The sequence below is a fragment of the Bos taurus genome, chromosome Y (genome assembly GCF_002263795.3).
Source record: "Bos taurus isolate L1 Dominette 01449 registration number 42190680 breed Hereford chromosome Y, ARS-UCD2.0, whole genome shotgun sequence".
NCBI lineage: Eukaryota > Metazoa > Chordata > Mammalia > Artiodactyla > Bovidae > Bos > Bos taurus.
This window is the reverse complement of record NC_082638.1, coordinates 9,449,713-9,470,570: the sequence shown is the minus strand read 5'-3', so window position 1 is coordinate 9,470,570 and position 20,858 is coordinate 9,449,713. Positions and strand designations below refer to the sequence as shown.

The 20,858-nt window shown below is 60.1% G+C and overlaps 2 protein-coding genes across 2 annotated transcripts; both read right to left on the bottom strand.

The window, feature by feature from the left end:
• Positions 1 to 11,113: 11,113 nt before the first annotated feature.
• Positions 11,114 to 13,246, bottom strand: LOC132344590 (testis-specific Y-encoded protein 1-like; the record flags this gene model as incomplete). The annotated part of the gene is made up of 6 exons (XM_059884256.1): positions 11,114 to 11,191; positions 11,308 to 11,453; positions 11,549 to 11,660; positions 11,844 to 11,921; positions 12,719 to 13,134; positions 13,231 to 13,246. Coding segments are annotated over 6 exons (846 nt in total), but the record flags the coding sequence as incomplete, so codon positions are not given.
• Positions 13,247 to 18,510: 5,264 nt separating this feature from the next.
• LOC132344589 (testis-specific Y-encoded protein 1-like) lies at positions 18,511 to 20,643 on the bottom strand (the record flags this gene model as incomplete). The annotated part of the gene is made up of 6 exons (XM_059884255.1): positions 18,511 to 18,588; positions 18,705 to 18,850; positions 18,946 to 19,057; positions 19,241 to 19,318; positions 20,116 to 20,531; positions 20,628 to 20,643. Coding segments are annotated over 6 exons (846 nt in total), but the record flags the coding sequence as incomplete, so codon positions are not given.
• Between the last annotated feature and the right edge of the window lie 215 nt (positions 20,644 to 20,858).

Sequence of the window (20,858 nt, the reverse complement as noted above, 5' to 3'; positions counted from 1 at the left end):
AGGGGCTTGAACAAAGGCAGGACCCAGCCTGGGTCATGACAGGGACTGTGCTGTGGCCTCGGGAGTGTCTGTCGGGATGAACAAGGGCAGGATCCAGCCTGGATCAGTGCAGGGACCGAGATGTGCTCCAAGGAGTGTTTATCGGCTGCTTGATCATGGGCAGGACCCAGCCTGGCTCGATGACGGGACCGAGAGGTGGTGTCAGGTGTGTTTGTCAGGGGCTTGAACAAAGGGAGGATCCAGCCTGGTTCAGTGCAGGGACCGAGGGGTGGGCTCAGGAGGATTTGTCGGGGGTTTGAACAAGCGCAGGACCCAGCCTGGTTCAATGCAGCGAGTGAGATGCGGGCACAGTGGTGTTTCCTGGGGGGTGGGGGGGGGGAGGGTGGTTGAACAAGGGGAGGACACACCTTAGTTGAGTTCAGGAGCAGGGAGCCAGCTGTGGGCTCAATACTGTTTGCTGGGGGCTTACCTCAGGCCAGGAACCAGCCTGAGAATCAGATGCAGGCCCAGAAGTGTTGGTCAGTGGCTTCAACACGTGCAGCTCCTGGCCTGGTTCACGGCAGGGACAGAGAAGCCGGCTCAGGGGTATTTGTTCAGCGGCTTGAACAAGGGCAGGACCCAGACTGCGTCGGTGCAGGGCTCGAGATGTGGGCTCAGGAGTGCTTGTCGGGGCTTGAACATGGGAAGCACCCAGGCTGCTTCAGTACAGGGACCGGGATGTGGGTTCCGGAGTATCTGTCGGGGGCTTGAACAAGACAAGGAGCCAGCCAGGTTCAATGCAGCGAGTGAGATGCGGGCTCAGTAGTGTTTCCTGGGGGCTTGAACAAGGGGAGGACACACCGTAGTTCAGGGGTACAGAGCGCGTTGTGGGCTCAGGAATGTGTTCCGGGGGCTTGACTAAGGCCAGGAACAAGCCTGAGAGTCCGATGCTGGCCCAGGAGTGTCGGTCGGGGGCTTGAAGAAGTGCAGGACCTGGCCTGGTTCGGTGCAGGGAACCGAGATGTGAGCTCAGGAGTATTTGTCGGGGGTTTGGGCAAGGGCAGGACCCAGGATTTGCTCGCTGTGGCCAGCTGAGTGACAGGTGCCTGTGTTCTGCCTTCTCCCATCACCTTGGACAGCTTCACAGTACCAGTCACGTTGGCCGGATCCATTGTCTGTGCCTTCCCTCAGGGAACCAGAAAACAAGGAGCGCTGGCCTCCGCTGACTTGGAGAACCGCTTTCTCCGTGTGCATCTATCTAGGTCGTTCCTTGTCAATGGCGTGGCCCTGTTGCTAGCCCACCAGCCGTCAGGGCCCACAACACTCCGAGTGAGGCCCCTGTGCTTCCCACCTGTGTAGCTTGCTGAGTGCACCTGTCTCCCTGTCTCCCTGTAGCAGGAAAAGGCCAAAGAGACGCCCGGGCCTGCAAGGGCCCCAAGAGACTGTGACAGGCCTGGGTCTGATCCAATCTTGTGAAGAAGGAGCACGTGGATACAGGCACTCTTCCGATACAAGGCACGGAACCTGAGGCCGTAAAGGTAAGGTGGCAACCCTACACGCCGTCCCTTCTCTTTAACACTACCCAGACGCACTCAGTCCCTGAACCGATGCTGCCCTGGGCACCCGGCCCTGTCTGGGCCCACAGCTCATGCCTCCCTGGGCAGAAAGCAGCTTTGCTACCTCAAAGGCACCAAGAGGCCTTGTACCACCCGGGCCTCACTGCTTTGCTAAATGCCAAGACTCTCTTTCAGTTGCTCTCATTAGGCCCAGCTAGAATTCCCGACAGTCAGGCATCCCTGCTTGCCTACACAGCCCACATGCCAAGGAAGCCAGTCCCCGCTTGGGCCCGGGGACATCCAAGACGGTCACCTGGAAGGCAGGGTGCCTCTGAGTGTCATCTGGTGCAGATGCCCTACGACAGAATCAGAGATTCTGCTCCAGCGACGCTGCCAGAAACCTCCGTCTGGGGCAGACGCACCCCTTAGCCCCTCTGGCCCCCCCCACCCCCACAGCCGGGGGCAAGACCCCAGAGGAAGGAAGGAATTCACGTCAGGACTTGTAGCATGACCCATGGGGTGTCTTTGGCAGGGCCGCTAATGCCTAGCCCCTGGGCCCTGAAATCCACCAGCAGGCTCTCAACCGCCCCCAGGGGCTTCCCTGTCTGCCATTCTCCCGAGGTCCCTTGGCACATGCAAGTAGCCCACCGTCCTTGCTTCCTCCCTCTTCCCTCCCTCACAGGCACACTCCGGCAGAGGGACGCACACGTACACCCACACCTGCGCCTCCCTCGCCTTTCTGCCCTGCCGAGGAGGCTGGAAATGCCTGGACGTCTGCCACGCTCACACCCTGTCTCTCCTCGCGTGCCTGTGGTTTTGCACGGACAGCCTAGCTTAGCACATCTTGCGTTGTGTTTCGCATCATGCCAGTGTGTGCCACCCTCGTGGAGACAGCGTGCGGGCCGATGGGCCGATCCAGGGCAGCACTGGCCCAGGGCCCTCCCGGGTCTCCTTCTTCCGTGTGTGGAACAAGTCCCCAGTGCAGCAGGCAATCTGTGCCTCTTTCTCCTTCGGGTCTCTGCTCTTCTCTACAGGAACTTGGCCTCCTCTCCACCCCGGGTCCAGCCGTACCCTTGCCCACCATTTCCAGAGGCCGGCCCACGTCCTCATGGACTGAGGGCTCCTCAGGCAGCGGTTTCAAAGCCCCGCCCCACCTGATTTGCCCTTGCGGAATCCTCAGACCATGCACTTCCCTCTCCCTGGTCCAAGCACACACAACCACAAGTTAGAAGTGGCGAGCGTGTTTTGGATTTGGTCTAATTGCGGATTTCTCGAGCCATGGTCCGCAGGTATCACTGGCCATCTTTTCCTCATTCCCATCCCGGATACGGTCATGCGGAGAGTCGGTGACCAACCTCCGTCAGCCTGGGGACGCCTCGTGCCTCCTCTTCTGGTCGCTCGTCACCTCCTCTCCCGCCGCCTTCATCTCTGCGTCCGCCCTGGGCCGGACACACACACACACCCCCGCATAAAGACAGGTGACACAAGCACACGCGTGTACACACACACATGCTTGGCACGTGGACACGGACGCAAACAGGGAACACAGGGGTTTCAGGAGCCGAAGACCCGTGTCCAGCAATGACGGAGATGGTGTCACTAGGCACCATGTCCTGCCCTTGGGGCTCCCTGTCCACCTCCTCCCAGAGACGTCCGGATTTTCCCTGAAGCAACTTCAAGCTCAGCAGGTGTGGTGCTGGTGAGATCAGAGTATTGGATGTGGAAATTCACACAAGATCCCAAAGTCAGCGCACAGGTGCACTGGGGCCCTGGACAGGACGCCCTTTCAATGACAGGCCATCCTAGGTTAAGGGGCGGAAGTGAAGGGCCCAGGCATTCTCAAACTCAGTGAGAGGAAGGACGCCGGGGGAATGGCAGGACCCAAGGACAGATGATTCTGACACAGGCACTTAATTCACCCTGCCTCTAGTCGTATCACCTAGGACTCTCGCGCTGCCACCACAGCTGACTGGAGGGGGACTTACTGCGCTCTCGGACACACCGAGTCCCCCCCAGCCCCCAGTCTCAGCAAGTCACCTGCTACATGCTTGACTCAGGCTCTGGCTCTGCAGCCAGTTTGCATGAGCCTGAGCATCCCCACTTGCGAAAGAAAGTACTGTGCCCCAGCTACTATTCGGCTGTCCCTACGGGGCCTACCTCCAGACCCCATCACCACATGTGTTTCTGTCAGTTGTCTCTCATGGACGAACCTTCCTCCCTGAGGTAGTACTTCAGGGGATCGTCCCACACGTCTTCGCTGATGATCTGCAGGCAACACGAGCAAGGTCAGCCAGGGGCTGACCAGGCTCCCAACCCTCCCATGAGCAGCCAAGAACTCCAACATCAACCACCAACTGTGTGCAAGCCCAAAGCAACCCCACCTCAGCAATCCTGTTCGATTCTGGGCCGTTGTGGCCTGACAGCCAGTTGAGAAAGTTAAGGCTCCTGGTGTCCAGCCTGCGGCTGGGGGCTCCCCGTTCAAAGTCCCAGAACCAGTGGACTGGAGTGGATCGACGTGCCCTGTACCCTGCAGACAGACAGGGGAGACTGGGGTGGACACCGCAGGTGCATCATCCACACGCTTGCACACCCACACTCATCACCCCGGGAGCCACCTTTTACCAGTGATGTCAAGGTAATACTCCTTAATGATCACCGAGTTCAAGAAGTAGGGGTTGTCCCGAAAGGAAAAGATCAGCTTGCAGCGGGACGGCGGATGGCTCCGCACCTGCACCTGCCAGGATAGCGAGGAGGGAAAAGGTGCAAGCTTCTAGGGGCCTCAGCTTGCCTCCAAGGCAGGCATGATCAGCTTCCCCGATGCCTCTCCAAAGTCTCACAGCACAGGAACATGGCTAACACGTTCCTCCCACTCCCCGCCAGGTCCCATACCCACCCTTCCTCAGTCTCCCTCACTGACCTTCAAGTCCATCATGTAGCCGAGAAAGTCTTGATCTTGGTCGCTGATCAGGACGGAGACTTGAGGGTGGCTCATAATCTGCTTTAGGTCAAGGAGCCATTCAGGCCACATGCCGGCCAAGAAGAGCCAGGAGCATCAGCCCTAGTCTGGGGTGGAACAAGGATACTGGAACACGCATCTGCAAGGAGCTTGGCGGGCACTGCCTCTTGCCCGGCCACTGCTGATATCCTCAGGACCTGCCATACCATCAGACACGCTCATGGCTCTGGGCCCCTTGGGATGGTGTGCATCTGCATTCCCCAAGCAGGGGCTGTTTCTGACCGCTACTCTGCTCCTCCAGACCTGTGTATGCTGGGTAGTGGCCTGTCACTGCTTATACGGTCAGACTTGCAGTCCTTGTGACAAACCGTGTCTGAAAGTAAAGGGCTTCTTGGGTATGTGTGTGTGTGTTTATGTGTACGTGTGTGTGTGTGTGCGTGTGCGTGTGTGCGTGTGTGTGTGAATGACTCACATGCCCCAGCAATGTGCCGGGATCACCCACATTTACACCAATAACTGTCTGCGAACGCTGCTCTTGTGTACCGTCTCTGGTCAATGTTGACTTAGAGGCCTCGGGGGCTGCGCCTCCTCAGATGCAGGCCTGAAGGAGACACTCAAAGGCATGGCTGCGACACGTCCACCTGTGGCCCTGCCCAGGCCCTACTCGGCTGTGCCTTTGGAGCCTGCCAATTGCCCAGGACCGCATTTCCTTCAGTGGCCTCCGGCGCCCTTCCTGTGCCCTCGCCTCCACCCCCTCCGCCTGCTCCTGCCCCTTCTCCCCTTCCTCGTCCTCCTGAGCAGCGGACCCCAAGGAGCAGCGCAAAGGATACAGCTTTGGCCCAGAAGCCAGGGATGCCCTGGATGATGGCGCTCCTCCGAGCCAAGTGACGCTTCCTCCTCTGATGGTTCTTGCGCATGAACTGAACGTAAGCCCTGTGGTTTTGCTCACGCTCAGAGCTCAGTTCTACCTGCAGGGCGGCCAGTGCCTGCAGGGCATCCAGCTCCTGGCGCTCACAAGGGCCTCCGGGCCTTTCCTGGCCCTGCTCCTCCACCGTCTTCTCCTCTAGCTCCTGGGAGGGCCGCTGTTCCTGCTCCTCATCCGCCACAACCTCCACCTCCTCCACGATGTCTTCCGCAAGCAGCTGGAACTCCCGCCCGATCCCCGCCACGTCTCCGTCCACCAGGGCCTCGCCCTCCTCCACCGCCTCCACCCTGAAGAGGGTGGCCTCTTGGCCTGGCGTGACAACTGCTGGTGACAAGGTCCCAGCTGCGCACTGCATCACGACGGCAGGCTGCGGGGTGGGGGAGGGGGGGTGGGGGCGGGGCCCTGCCCCCTGAGTACCTGGGCTCACAACTTGGAAGGTGCGGGGTCCCGGGACGCTCCCGCCTTCCTCTGACCGCCTCTCACGTTCCTCTTGGCCTTGGCGGTGACCCCGAGCTGGGGCAGAGGCGAAGGGACGCGACATAAGAGCACAACAAGTGGGGCGTAATGGCGGCCCAGGCTGCAGTAAACCTGTGGGACCGACTAGCTCTTTTGGGGGCGGGGAGTGAGGGGGATTGTCAGAAGGCGGGGGCTGCTGTGTGGGGGTGTTGGCGTGAGGCCGAAGAAAGGGGTGCCAGAAACGCAGGACGGGGTGAACGGGCCCTAGGAGATCCGGCGAACAGGCGGGGGCCTAGGCTGTGAGCCATGCACAGACTGCTGGCCCAAATCTAGACCAATGGCCGACAGGGTAGTGGGCGGCACTCTTATGGACACGCCCCCAGACCGGAGGGCATCTTCCGGGGTTCCTGTGCTGCTCCAGCGCCCCCACGTGGCCAGATTCTGCTCCAGGGAGGGACAGGGTTTTGCATGTGGCCGGGCTAGCCCCAGGCGCTGTCATTGACCTGGCTCTGGAAATTCCAAGCACGGGTTCCTGCTCCGCCATCCGAACCGCACACTCCTGTGTCCCCTGGGACTGGCAATAACTGAGAGCTCTCCCTGAGTATCCAAGGGATACGCAGGGGTGCCAAGGGGCTGGATACTTTTCTTCAAGGGACAGAGAGCCTGCTGCTGTCCGGATGCTAGGGGAGTAGGGAAGAACCCCACCTACAGTGCTACAGTGGATCTCCACTGTTCGGGAACACCAGCGCCTTAGTGTACAGCGCTCGCTCTGTGTCTCTGTATCTTTGCTTCTGGCATAGCACTGTGTTGGGCAATCCTTCCGCGTGTGTAGCAGGCGCTGGTGTCTGTGTGTCTCCGTCTCTCTAAGTAGTGCTGTTGCCGTCTGCAACTCTGTGGACACCAGCGCTCAGAAGAGACGCTTATCCTTGGCGTGAAGGCAAGCCCTTCTCGTCCTGAGTGAGTTTCACCGGTGGGAGTTCAGAGGGTTTTAGTCCACACGTTCGGAGAGTGCTTTCTCGACCTTGAAAGCCAACAGTGGGCGGTCACTGCTGAAGCGCAGAAGGGGACGGGCGACCCTCCCTCCCTCGCTGGGCCGACGTGAAAGCTGCACAAGCCTGAGGTGCCGTGGCCACACTGTGCGCAGAGGGAGAAACGAGGCCCGCTCTGCTGGCATGAGGGACCCCCCCCTGAACCTTGTGCGAATGCCGGCCAGGGAGACGCTAAGGACAGCTCCCCGTTAAGTCCCACGACACACCGGTGTCGGAGACATGCACGGCTGCCATCGACCCTATGGAGGCCCTTTCAAAGTGGTTCTGTTCTCCATGTGAGAACACATCCCAGCCTGCCCTGTGGCCCAAGCCTGTGGGGCCTGGAGCAGCAAGAGGATCAAGCTAAACCAGCCATCCTATAGTCCTGACACACGATATATGCGTTCTACAAAGAGCTTGGGCATGGGCAGGGCCGACCCGATTCAGTTGCATGGACCGAGATGTGGGCTCAAGAGTGTTTGTCAGGGGCTTGAACAAAGGCAGGACCCAGCCTGGGTCATGACAGGGACTGTGCTGTGGCCTCGGGAGTGTCTGTCGGGATGAACAAGGGCAGGATCCAGCCTGGATCAGTGCAGGGACCGAGATGTGCTCCAAGGAGTGTTTATCGGCTGCTTGATCATGGGCAGGACCCAGCCTGGCTCGATGACGGGACCGAGAGGTGGTGTCAGGTGTGTTTGTCAGGGGCTTGAACAAAGGGAGGATCCAGCCTGGTTCAGTGCAGGGACCGAGGGGTGGGCTCAGGAGGATTTGTCGGGGGTTTGAACAAGCGCAGGACCCAGCCTGGTTCAATGCAGCGAGTGAGATGCGGGCACAGTGGTGTTTCCTGGGGGGTGGGGGGGGGGAGGGTGGTTGAACAAGGGGAGGACACACCTTAGTTGAGTTCAGGAGCAGGGAGCCAGCTGTGGGCTCAATACTGTTTGCTGGGGGCTTACCTCAGGCCAGGAACCAGCCTGAGAATCAGAGGCAGGCCCAGAAGTGTTGGTCAGTGGCTTCAACACGTGCAGCTCCTGGCCTGGTTCACGGCAGGGACAGAGAAGCCGGCTCAGGGGTATTTGTTCAGCGGCTTGAACAAGGGCAGGACCCAGACTGCGTCGGTGCAGGGCCCGAGATGTGGGCTCAGGAGTGCTTGTCGGGGCTTGAACATGGGAAGCACCCAGGCTGCTTCAGTGCAGGGACCGGGATGTGGGTTCCGGAGTATCTGTCGGGGGCTTGAACAAGACAAGGAGCCAGCCAGGTTCAATGCAGCGAGTGAGATGCGGGCTCAGTAGTGTTTCCTGGGGGCTTGAACAAGGGGAGGACACACCGTAGTTCAGGGGTACAGAGCGCGTTGTGGGCTCAGGAATGTGTTCCGGGGGCTTGACTAAGGCCAGGAACAAGCCTGAGAGTCCGATGCTGGCCCAGGAGTGTCGGTCGGGGGCTTGAAGAAGTGCAGGACCTGGCCTGGTTCGGTGCAGGGAACCGAGATGTGCGCTCAGGAGTATTTGTCGGGGGTTTGGGCAAGGGCAGGACCCAGGATTTGCTCGCTGTGGCCAGCTGAGTGACAGGCGCCTGTGTTCTGCCTTCTCCCATCACCTTGGACAGCTTCACAGTACCAGTCACGTTGGCCGGATCCATTGTCTGTGCCTTCCCTCAGGGAACCAGAAAACAAGGAGCGCTGGCCTCCGCTGACTTGGAGAACCGCTTTCTCCGTGTGCATCTATCTAGGTCGTTCCTTGTCAATGGCGTGGCCCTGTTGCTAGCCCACCAGCCGTCAGGGCCCACAACACTCCGAGTGAGGCCCCTGTGCTTCCCACCTGTGTAGCTTGCTGAGTGCACCTGTCTCCCTGTCTCCCTGTAGCAGGAAAAGGCCAAAGAGACGCCCGGGCCTGCAAGGGCCCCAAGAGACTGTGACAGGCCTGGGTCTGATCCAGTCTTGTGAAGAAGGAGCACGTGGATACAGGCACTCTTCCGATACAAGGCACGGAACCTGAGGCCGTAAAGGTAAGGCGGCAACCCTACACGCCGTCCCTTCTCTTTAACACTACCCAGACCCACTCAGTCCCTGAACCGATGCTGCCCTGGGCACCCGGCCCTGTCTGGGCCCACAGCTCATGCCTCCCTGGGCAGAAAGCAGCTTTGCTACCTCAAAGGCACCAAGAGGCCTTGTACCACCCGGGCCTCACTGCTTTGCTAAATGCCAAGACTCTCTTTCAGTTGCTCTCATTAGGCCCAGCTAGAATTCCCGACAGTCAGGCATCCCTGCTTGCCTACACAGCCCACATGCCAAGGAAGCCAGTCCCCGCTTGGGCCCGGGGACATCCAAGACGGTCACCTGGAAGGCAGGGTGCCTCTGAGTGTCATCTGGTGCAGATGCCCTACGACAGAATCAGAGATTCTGCTCCAGCGACGCTGCCAGAAACCTCCGTCTGGGGCAGACGCGCCCCTTAGCCCCTCTGGCCCCCCCCACCCCCCACCCCCACAGCCGGGGGCAAGACCCCAGAGGAAGGAAGGAATTCACGTCAGGACTTGGAGCACGACCCATGGGGTGTCTTTGGCAGGGCCGCTAATGCCTAGCCCCTGGGCCCTGAAATCCACCAGCAGGCTCTCAACCGCCCCCAGGGGCTTCCCTGTCTGCCATTCTCCCGAGGTCCCTTGGCACATGCAAGTAGCCCACCGTCCTTGCTTCCTCCCTCTTCCCTCCCTCACAGGCACACTCCGGCAGAGGGACGCACACGTACACCCACACCTGCGCCTCCCTCGCCTTTCTGCCCTGCCGAGGAGGCTGGAAATGCCTGGACGTCTGCCACGCTCACACCCTGTCTCTCCTCGCGTGCCTGTGGTTTTGCACGGACAGCCTAGCTTAGCACATCTTGCGTTGTGTTTCGCATCATGCCAGTGTGTGCCACCCTCGCGGAGACAGCGTGCGGGCCGATGGGCCGATCCTGGGCAGCACTGGCCCAGGGCCCTCCCGGGTCTCCTTCTTCCGTGTGTGGAACAAGTCCCCAGTGCAGCAGGCAATCTGTGCCTCTTTCTCCTTCGGGTCTCTGCTCTTCTCTACAGGAACTTGGCCTCCTCTCCACCCCGGGTCCAGCCGTACCCTCGCCCACCATTTCCAGAGGCCGGCCCACGTCCCCATGGACTGAGGGCTCCTCAGGCAGCGGTTTCAAAGCCCCGCCCCACCTGATTTGCCCTCGCGGAATCCTCAGACCATGCACTTCCCTCTCCCTGGTCCAAGCACACACAACCACAAGTTAGAAGTGGCGAGCGTGTTTTGGATTTGGTCTAATTGCGGATTTCTCGAGCCACGGTCCGCAGGTATCACTGGCCATCTTTTCCTCATTCCCATCCCGGATACGGTCATGCGGAGAGTCGGTGACCAACCTCCGTCAGCCTGGGGACGCCTCGTGCCTCCTCTTCTGGTCGCTCGTCACCTCCTCTCCCGTCGCCTTCATCTCTGCGTCCGCCCTGGGCCGGACACACACACACACCCCCGCATAAAGACAGGTGACACAAGCACACGCGTGTACACACACACATGCTTGGCACGTGGACACGGACGCAAACAGGGAACACAGGGGTTTCAGGAGCCGAAGACCCGTGTCCAGCAATGACGGAGATGGTGTCACTAGGCACCATGTCCTGCCCTTGGGGCTCCCTGTCCACCTCCTCCCAGAGACGTCCGGATTTTCCCTGAAGCAACTTCAAGCTCAGCAGGTGTGGTGCTGGTGAGATCAGAGTATTGGATGTGGAAATTCACACAAGATCCCAAAGTCAGCGCACAGGTGCACTGGGGCCCTGGACAGGACGCCCTTTCAATGACAGGCCATCCTAGGTTAAGGGGCGGAAGTGAAGGGCCCAGGCATTCTCAAACTCAGTGAGAGGAAGGACGCCGGGGGAATGGCAGGACCCAAGGACAGATGATTCTGACACAGGCACTTAATTCACCCTGCCTCTAGTCGTATCACCTAGGACTCTCGCGCTGCCACCACAGCTGACTGGAGGGGGACTTACTGCGCTCTCGGACACACCGAGTCCCCCCCAGCCCCCAGTCTCAGCAAGTCACCTGCTACATGCTTGACTCAGGCTCTGGCTCTGCAGCCAGTTTGCATGAGCCTGAGCATCCCCACTTGCGAAAGGAAGTACTGTGCCCCAGCTACTATTCGGCTGTCCCTACGGGGCCTACCTCCAGACCCCATCACCACATGTGTTTCTGTCAGTTGTCTCTCACGGACGAACCTTCCTCCCTGAGGTAGTACTTCAGGGGATCGTCCCACACGTCTTCGCTGATGATCTGCAGGCAACACGAGCAAGGTCAGCCAGGGGCTGACCAGGCTCCCAACCCTCCCATGAGCAGCCAAGAACTCCAACATCAACCACCAACTGTGTGCAAGCCCAAAGCAACCCCACCTCAGCAATCCTGTTCGATTCTGGGCCGTTGTGGCCTGACAGCCAGTTGAGAAAGTTAAGGCTCCTGGTGTCCAGCCTGCGGCTGGGGGCTCCCCGTTCAAAGTCCCAGAACCAGTGGACTGGAGTGGATCGACGTGCCCTGTACCCTGCAGACAGACAGGGGAGACTGGGGTGGACACCGCAGGTGCATCATCCACACGCTTGCACACCCACACTCATCACCCCGGGAGCCACCTTTTACCAGTGATGTCAAGGTAATACTCCTTAATGATCACCGAGTTCAAGAAGTAGGGGTTGTCCCGAAAGGAAAAGATCAGCTTGCAGCGGGACGGCGGATGGCTCCGCACCTGCACCTGCCAGGATAGCGAGGAGGGAAAAGGTGCAAGCTTCTAGGGGCCTCAGCTTGCCTCCAAGGCAGGCATGATCAGCTTCCCCGATGCCTCTCCAAAGTCTCACAGCACAGGAACATGGCTAACACGTTCCTCCCACTCCCCGCCAGGTCCCATACCCACCCTTCCTCAGTCTCCCTCACTGACCTTCAAGTCCATCATGTAGCCGAGAAAGTCTTGATCTTGGTCGCTGATCAGGACGGAGACTTGAGGGTGGCTCATAATCTGCTTTAGGTCAAGGAGCCATTCAGGCCACATGCCGGCCAAGAAGAGCCAGGAGCATCAGCCCTAGTCTGGGGTGGAACAAGGATACTGGAACACGCATCTGCAAGGAGCTTGGCGGGCACTGCCTCTTGCCCGGCCACTGCTGATATCCTCAGGACCTGCCATACCATCAGACACGCTCATGGCTCTGGGCCCCTTGGGATGGTGTGCATCTGCATTCCCCAAGCAGGGGCTGTTTCTGACCGCTACTCTGCTCCTCCAGACCTGTGTATGCTGGGTAGTGGCCTGTCACTGCTTATACGGTCAGACTTGCAGTCCTTGTGACAAACCGTGTCTGAAAGTAAAGGGCTTCTTGGGTATGTGTGTGTGTGTTTATGTGTACGTGTGTGTGTGTGTGCGTGTGCGTGTGCGTGTGTGCGTGTGTGTGTGAATGACTCACATGCCCCAGCAATGTGCCGGGATCACCCACATTTACACCAATAACTGTCTGCGAACGCTGCTCTTGTGTACCGTCTCTGGTCAATGTTGACTTAGAGGCCTCGGGGGCTGCGCCTCCTCAGATGCAGGCCTGAAGGAGACACTCAAAGGCATGGCTGCGACACGTCCACCTGTGGCCCTGCCCAGGCCCTACTCGGCTGTGCCTTTGGAGCCTGCCAATTGCCCAGGACCGCATTTCCTTCAGTGGCCTCCGGCGCCCTTCCTGTGCCCTCGCCTCCACCCCCTCCGCCTGCTCCTGCCCCTTCTCCCCTTCCTCGTCCTCCTGAGCAGCGGACCCCAAGGAGCAGCGCAAAGGATACAGCTTTGGCCCAGAAGCCAGGGATGCCCTGGATGATGGCGCTCCTCCGAGCCAAGTGACGCTTCCTCCTCTGATGGTTCTTGCGCATGAACTGAACGTAAGCCCTGCGGTTTTGCTCACGCTCAGAGCTCAGTTCTACCTGCAGGGCGGCCAGTGCCTGCAGGGCATCCAGCTCCTGGCGCTCACAAGGGCCTCCGGGCCTTTCCTGGCCCTGCTCCTCCACCGTCTTCTCCTCTAGCTCCTGGGAGGGCCGCTGTTCCTGCTCCTCATCCGCCACAACCTCCACCTCCTCCACGATGTCTTCCGCAAGCAGCTGGAACTCCCGCCCGATCCCCGCCACGTCTCCGTCCACCAGGGCCTCGCCCTCCTCCACCGCCTCCACCCTGAAGAGGGTGGCCTCTTGGCCTGGCGTGACAACTGCTGGTGACAAGGTCCCAGCTGCGCACTGCATCACGACGGCAGGCTGCGGGGTGGGGGAGGGGGGGTGGGGGCGGGGCCCTGCCCCCTGAGTACCTGGGCTCACAACTTGGAAGGTGCGGGGTCCCGGGACGCTCCCGCCTTCCTCTGACCGCCTCTCACGTTCCTCTTGGCCTTGGCGGTGACCCCGAGCTGGGGCAGAGGCGAAGGGACGCGACATAAGAGCACAACAAGTGGGGCGTAATGGCGGCCCAGGCTGCAGTAAACCTGTGGGACCGACTAGCTCTTTTGGGGGCGGGGAGTGAGGGGGATTGTCAGAAGGCGGGGGCTGCTGTGTGGGGGTGTTGGCGTGAGGCCGAAGAAAGGGGTGCCAGAAACGCAGGACGGGGTGAACGGGCCCTAGGAGATCCGGCGAACAAGCGGGGGCCTAGGCTGTGAGCCATGCACAGACTGCTGGCCCAAATCTAGACCAATGGCCGACAGGGTAGTGGGCGGCACTCTTATGGACACGCCCCCAGACCGGAGGGCATCTTCCGGGGTTCCTGTGCTGCTCCAGCGCCCCCACGTGGCCAGATTCTGCTCCAGGGAGGGACAGGGTTTTGCATGTGGCCGGGCTAGCCCCAGGCGCTGTCATTGACCTGGCTCTGGAAATTCCAAGCACGGGTTCCTGCTCCGCAGTCCGAACCGCACACTCCTGTGTCCCCTGGGACTGGCAATAACTGAGAGCTCTCCCTGAGTATCCAAGGGATACGCAGGGGTGCCAAGGGGCTGGATACTTTTCTTCAAGGGACAGAGAGCCTGCTGCTGTCCGGATGCTAGGGGAGTAGGGAAGAACCCCACCTACAGTGCTACAGTGGATCTCCACTGTTCGGGAACACCAGCGCCTTAGTGTACAGCGCTCGCTCTGTGTCTCTGTATCTTTGCTTCTGGCATAGCACTGTGTTGGGCAATCCTTCCGCGTGTGTAGCAGGCGCTGGTGTCTGTGTGTCTCCGTCTCTCTAAGTAGTGCTGTTGCCGTCTGCAACTCTGTGGACACCAGCGCTCAGAAGAGACGCTTATCCTTGGCGTGAAGGCAAGCCCTTCTCGTCCTGAGTGAGTTTCACCGGTGGGAGTTCAGAGGGTTTTAGTCCACACGTTCGGAGAGTGCTTTCTCGACCTTGAAAGCCAACAGTGGGCGGTCACTGCTGAAGCGCAGAAGGGGACGGGCGACCCTCCCTCCCTCGCTGGGCCGACGTGAAAGCTGCACAAGCCTGAGGTGCCGTGGCCACACTGTGCGCAGAGGGAGAAACGAGGCCCGCTCTGCTGGCATGAGGGACCCCCCCCTGAACCTTGTGCGAATGCCGGCCAGGGAGACGCTAAGGACAGCTCCCCGTTAAGTCCCACGACTCACCGGTGTCGGAGACATGCACGGCTGCCATCGACCCTATGGAGGCCCTTTCAAAGTGGTTCTGTTCTCCATGTGAGAACACATCCCAGCCTGCCCTGTGGCCCAAGCCTGTGGGGCCTGGAGCAGCAAGAGGATCAAGCTAAACCAGCCATCCTATAGTCCTGACACACGATATATGCGTTCTACAAAGAGCTTGGGCATGGGCAGGGCCGACCCGATTCAGTTGCATGGACCGAGATGTGGGCTCAAGAGTGTTTGTCAGGGGCTTGAACAAAGGCAGGACCCAGCCTGGGTCATGACAGGGACTGTGCTGTGGCCTCGGGAGTGTCTGTCGGGATGAACAAGGGCAGGATCCAGCCTGGATCAGTGCAGGGACCGAGATGTGCTCCAAGGAGTGTTTATCGGCTGCTTGATCATGGGCAGGACCCAGCCTGGCTCGATGACGGGACCGAGAGGTGGTGTCAGGTGTGTTTGTCAGGGGCTTGAACAAAGGGAGGATCCAGCCTGGTTCAGTGCAGGGACCGAGGGGTGGGCTCAGGAGGATTTGTCGGGGGTTTGAACAAGCGCAGGACCCAGCCTGGTTCAATGCAGCGAGTGAGATGCGGGCACAGTGGTGTTTCCTGGGGGGTGGGGGGGGGGAGGGTGGTTGAACAAGGGGAGGACACACCTTAGTTGAGTTCAGGAGCAGGGAGCCAGCTGTGGGCTCAATACTGTTTGCTGGGGGCTTACCTCAGGCCAGGAACCAGCCTGAGAATCAGAGGCAGGCCCAGAAGTGTTGGTCAGTGGCTTCAACACGTGCAGCTCCTGGCCTGGTTCACGGCAGGGACAGAGAAGCCGGCTCAGGGGTATTTGTTCAGCGGCTTGAACAAGGGCAGGACCCAGACTGCGTCGGTGCAGGGCCCGAGATGTGGGCTCAGGAGTGCTTGTCGGGGCTTGAACATGGGAAGCACCCAGGCTGCTTCAGTGCAGGGACCGGGATGTGGGTTCCGGAGTATCTGTCGGGGGCTTGAACAAGACAAGGAGCCAGCCAGGTTCAATGCAGCGAGTGAGATGCGGGCTCAGTAGTGTTTCCTGGGGGCTTGAACAAGGGGAGGACACACCGTAGTTCAGGGGTACAGAGCGCGTTGTGGGCTCAGGAATGTGTTCCGGGGGCTTGACTAAGGCCAGGAACAAGCCTGAGAGTCCGATGCTGGCCCAGGAGTGTCGGTCGGGGGCTTGAAGAAGTGCAGGACCTGGCCTGGTTCGGTGCAGGGAACCGAGATGTGCGCTCAGGAGTATTTGTCGGGGGTTTGGGCAAGGGCAGGACCCAGGATTTGCTCGCTGTGGCCAGCTGAGTGACAGGCGCCTGTGTTCTGCCTTCTCCCATCACCTTGGACAGCTTCACAGTACCAGTCACGTTGGCCGGATCCATTGTCTGTGCCTTCCCTCAGGGAACCAGAAAACAAGGAGCGCTGGCCTCCGCTGACTTGGAGAACCGCTTTCTCCGTGTGCATCTATCTAGGTCGTTCCTTGTCAATGGCGTGGCCCTGTTGCTAGCCCACCAGCCGTCAGGGCCCACAACACTCCGAGTGAGGCCCCTGTGCTTCCCACCTGTGTAGCTTGCTGAGTGCACCTGTCTCCCTGTCTCCCTGTAGCAGGAAAAGGCCAAAGAGACGCCCGGGCCTGCAAGGGCCCCAAGAGACTGTGACAGGCCTGGGTCTGATCCAGTCTTGTGAAGAAGGAGCACGTGGATACAGGCACTCTTCCGATACAAGGCACGGAACCTGAGGCCGTAAAGGTAAGGCGGCAACCCTACACGCCGTCCCTTCTCTTTAACACTACCCAGACCCACTCAGTCCCTGAACCGATGCTGCCCTGGGCACCCGGCCCTGTCTGGGCCCACAGCTCATGCCTCCCTGGGCAGAAAGCAGCTTTGCTACCTCAAAGGCACCAAGAGGCCTTGTACCACCCGGGCCTCACTGCTTTGCTAAATGCCAAGACTCTCTTTCAGTTGCTCTCATTAGGCCCAGCTAGAATTCCCGACAGTCAGGCATCCCTGCTTGCCTACACAGCCCACATGCCAAGGAAGCCAGTCCCCGCTTGGGCCCGGGGACATCCAAGACGGTCACCTGGAAGGCAGGGTGCCTCTGAGTGTCATCTGGTGCAGATGCCCTACGACAGAATCAGAGATTCTGCTCCAGCGACGCTGCCAGAAACCTCCGTCTGGGGCAGACGCGCCCCTTAGCCCCTCTGGCCCCCCCCACCCCCCACCCCCACAGCCGGGGGCAAGACCCCAGAGGAAGGAAGGAATTCACGTCAGGACTTGGAGCACGACCCATGGGGTGTCTTTGGCAGGGCCGCTAATGCCTAGCCCCTGGGCCCTGAAATCCACCAGCAGGCTCTCAACCGCCCCCAGGGGCTTCCCTGTCTGCCATTCTCCCGAGGTCCCTTGGCACATGCAAGTAGCCCACCGTCCTTGCTTCCTCCCTCTTCCCTCCCTCACAGGCACACTCCGGCAGAGGGACGCACACGTACACCCACACCTGCGCCTCCCTCGCCTTTCTGCCCTGCCGAGGAGGCTGGAAATGCCTGGACGTCTGCCACGCTCACACCCTGTCTCTCCTCGCGTGCCTGTGGTTTTGCACGGACAGCCTAGCTTAGCACATCTTGCGTTGTGTTTCGCATCATGCCAGTGTGTGCCACCCTCGCGGAGACAGCGTGCGGGCCGATGGGCCGATCCTGGGCAGCACTGGCCCAGGGCCCTCCCGGGTCTCCTTCTTCCGTGTGTGGAACAAGTCCCCAGTGCAGCAGGCAATCTGTGCCTCTTTCTCCTTCGGGTCTCTGCTCTTCTCTACAGGAACTTGGCCTCCTCTCCACCCCGGGTCCAGCCGTACCCTCGCCCACCATTTCCAGAGGCCGGCCCACGTCCCCATGGACTGAGGGCTCCTCAGGCAGCGGTTTCAAAGCCCCGCCCCACCTGATTTGCCCTCGCGGAATCCTCAGACCATGCACTTCCCTCTCCCTGGTCCAAGCACACACAACCACAAGTTAGAAGTGGCGAGCGTGTTTTGGATTTGGTCTAATTGCGGATTTCTCGAGCCACGGTCCGCAGGTATCACTGGCCATCTTTTCCTCATTCCCATCCCGGATACGGTCATGCGGAGAGTCGGTGACCAACCTCCGTCAGCCTGGGGACGCCTCGTGCCTCCTCTTCTGGTCGCTCGTCACCTCCTCTCCCGTCGCCTTCATCTCTGCGTCCGCCCTGGGCCGGACACACACACACACCCCCGCATAAAGACAGGTGACACAAGCACACGCGTGTACACACACACATGCTTGGCACGTGGACACGGACGCAAACAGGGAACACAGGGGTTTCAGGAGCCGAAGACCCGTGTCCAGCAATGACGGAGATGGTGTCACTAGGCACCATGTCCTGCCCTTGGGGCTCCCTGTCCACCTCCTCCCAGAGACGTCCGGATTTTCCCTGAAGCAACTTCAAGCTCAGCAGGTGTGGTGCTGGTGAGATCAGAGTATTGGATGTGGAAATTCACACAAGATCCCAAAGTCAGCGCACAGGTGCACTGGGGCCCTGGACAGGACGCCCTTTCAATGACAGGCCATCCTAGGTTAAGGGGCGGAAGTGAAGGGCCCAGGCATTCTCAAACTCAGTGAGAGGAAGGACGCCGGGGGAATGGCAGGACCCAAGGACAGATGATTCTGACACAGGCACTTAATTCACCCTGCCTCTAGTCGTATCACCTAGGACTCTCGCGCTGCCACCACAGCTGACTGGAGGGGGACTTACTGCGCTCTCGGACACACCGAGTCCCCCCCAGCCCCCAGTCTCAGCAAGTCACCTGCTACATGCTTGACTCAGGCTCTGGCTCTGCAGCCAGTTTGCATGAGCCTGAGCATCCCCACTTGCGAAAGGAAGTACTGTGCCCCAGCTACTATTCGGCTGTCCCTACGGGGCCTACCTCCAGACCCCATCACCACATGTGTTTCTGTCAGTTGTCTCTCACGGACGAACCTTCCTCCCTGAGGTAGTACTTCAGGGGATCGTCCCACACGTCTTCGCTGATGATCTGCAGGCAACACGAGCAAGGTCAGCCAGGGGCTGACCAGGCTCCCAACCCTCCCATGAGCAGCCAAGAACTCCAACATCAACCACCAACTGTGTGCAAGCCCAAAGCAACCCCACCTCAGCAATCCTGTTCGATTCTGGGCCGTTGTGGCCTGACAGCCAGTTGAGAAAGTTAAGGCTCCTGGTGTCCAGCCTGCGGCTGGGGGCTCCCCGTTCAAAGTCCCAGAACCAGTGGACTGGAGTGGATCGACGTGCCCTGTACCCTGCAGACAGACAGGGGAGACTGGGGTGGACACCGCAGGTGCATCATCCACACGCTTGCACACCCACACTCATCACCCCGGGAGCCACCTTTTACCAGTGATGTCAAGGTAATACTCCTTAATGATCACCGAGTTCAAGAAGTAGGGGTTGTCCCGAAAGGAAAAGATCAGCTTGCAGCGGGACGGCGGATGGCTCCGCACCTGCACCTGCCAGGATAGCGAGGAGGGAAAAGGTGCAAGCTTCTAGGGGCCTCAGCTTGCCTCCAAGGCAGGCATGATCAGCTTCCCCGATGCCTCTCCAAAGTCTCACAGCACAGGAACATGGCTAACACGTTCCTCCCACTCCCCGCCAGGTCCCATACCCACCCTTCCTCAGTCTCCCTCACTGACCTTCAAGTCCATCATGTAGCCGAGAAAGTCTTGATCTTGGTCGCTGATCAGGACGGAGACTTGAGGGTGGCTCATAATCTGCTTTAGGTCAAGGAGCCATTCAGGCCACATGCCGGCCAAGAAGAGCCAGGAGCATCAGCCCTAGTCTGGGGTGGAACAAGGATACTGGAACACGCATCTGCAAGGAGCTTGGCGGGCACTGCCTCTTGCCCGGCCACTGCTGATATCCTCAGGACCTGCCATACCATCAGACACGCTCATGGCTCTGGGCCCCTTGGGATGGTGTGCATCTGCATTCCCCAAGCAGGGGCTGTTTCTGACCGCTACTCTGCTCCTCCAGACCTGTGTATGCTGGGTAGTGGCCTGTCACTGCTTATACGGTCAGACTTGCAGTCCTTGTGACAAACCGTGTCTGAAAGTAAAGGGCTTCTTGGGTATGTGTGTGTGTGTTTATGTGTACGTGTGTGTGTGTGTGCGTGTGCGTGTGCGTGTGTGCGTGTGTGTGTGAATGACTCACATGCCCCAGCAATGTGCCGGGATCACCCACATTTACACCAATAACTGTCTGCGAACGCTGCTCTTGTGTACCGTCTCTGGTCAATGTTGACTTAGAGGCCTCGGGGGCTGCGCCTCCTCAGATGCAGGCCTGAAGGAGACACTCAAAGGCATGGCTGCGACACGTCCACCTGTGGCCCTGCCCAGGCCCTACTCGGCTGTGCCTTTGGAGCCTGCCAATTGCCCAGGACCGCATTTCCTTCAGTGGCCTCCGGCGCCCTTCCTGTGCCCTCGCCTCCACCCCCTCCGCCTGCTCCTGCCCCTTCTCCCCTTCCTCGTCCTCCTGAGCAGCGGACCCCAAGGAGCAGCGCAAAGGATACAGCTTTGGCCCAGAAGCCAGGGATGCCCTGGATGATGGCGCTCCTCCGAGCCAAGTGACGCTTCCTCCTCTGATGGTTCTTGCGCATGAACTGAACGTAAGCCCTGCGGTTTTGCTCACGCTCAGAGCTCAGTTCTACCTGCAGGGCGGCCAGTGCCTGCAGGGCATCCAGCTCCTGGCGCTCACAAGGGCCTCCGGGCCTTTCCTGGCCCTGCTCCTCCACCGTCTTCTCCTCTAGCTCCTGGGAGGGCCGCTGTTCCTGCTCCTCATCCGCCACAACCTCCACCTCCTCCACGATGTCTTCCGCAAGCAGCTGGAACTCCCGCCCGATCCCCGCCACGTCTCCGTCCACCAGGGCCTCGCCCTCCTCCACCGCCTCCACCCTGAAGAGGGTGGCCTCTTGGCCTGGCGTGACAACTGCTGGTGACAAGGTCCCAGCTGCGCACTGCATCACGACGGCAGGCTGCGGGGTGGGGGAGGGGGGGTGGGGGCGGGGCCCTGCCCCCTGAGTACCTGGGCTCACAACTTGGAAGGTGCGGGGTCCCGGGACGCTCCCGCCTTCCTCTGACCGCCTCTCACGTTCCTCTTGGCCTTGGCGGTGACCCCGAGCTGGGGCAGAGGCGAAGGGACGCGACATAAGAGCACAACAAGTGGGGCGTAATGGCGGCCCAGGCTGCAGTAAACCTGTGGGACCGACTAGCTCTTTTGGGGGCGGGGAGTGAGGGGGATTGTCAGAAGGCGGGG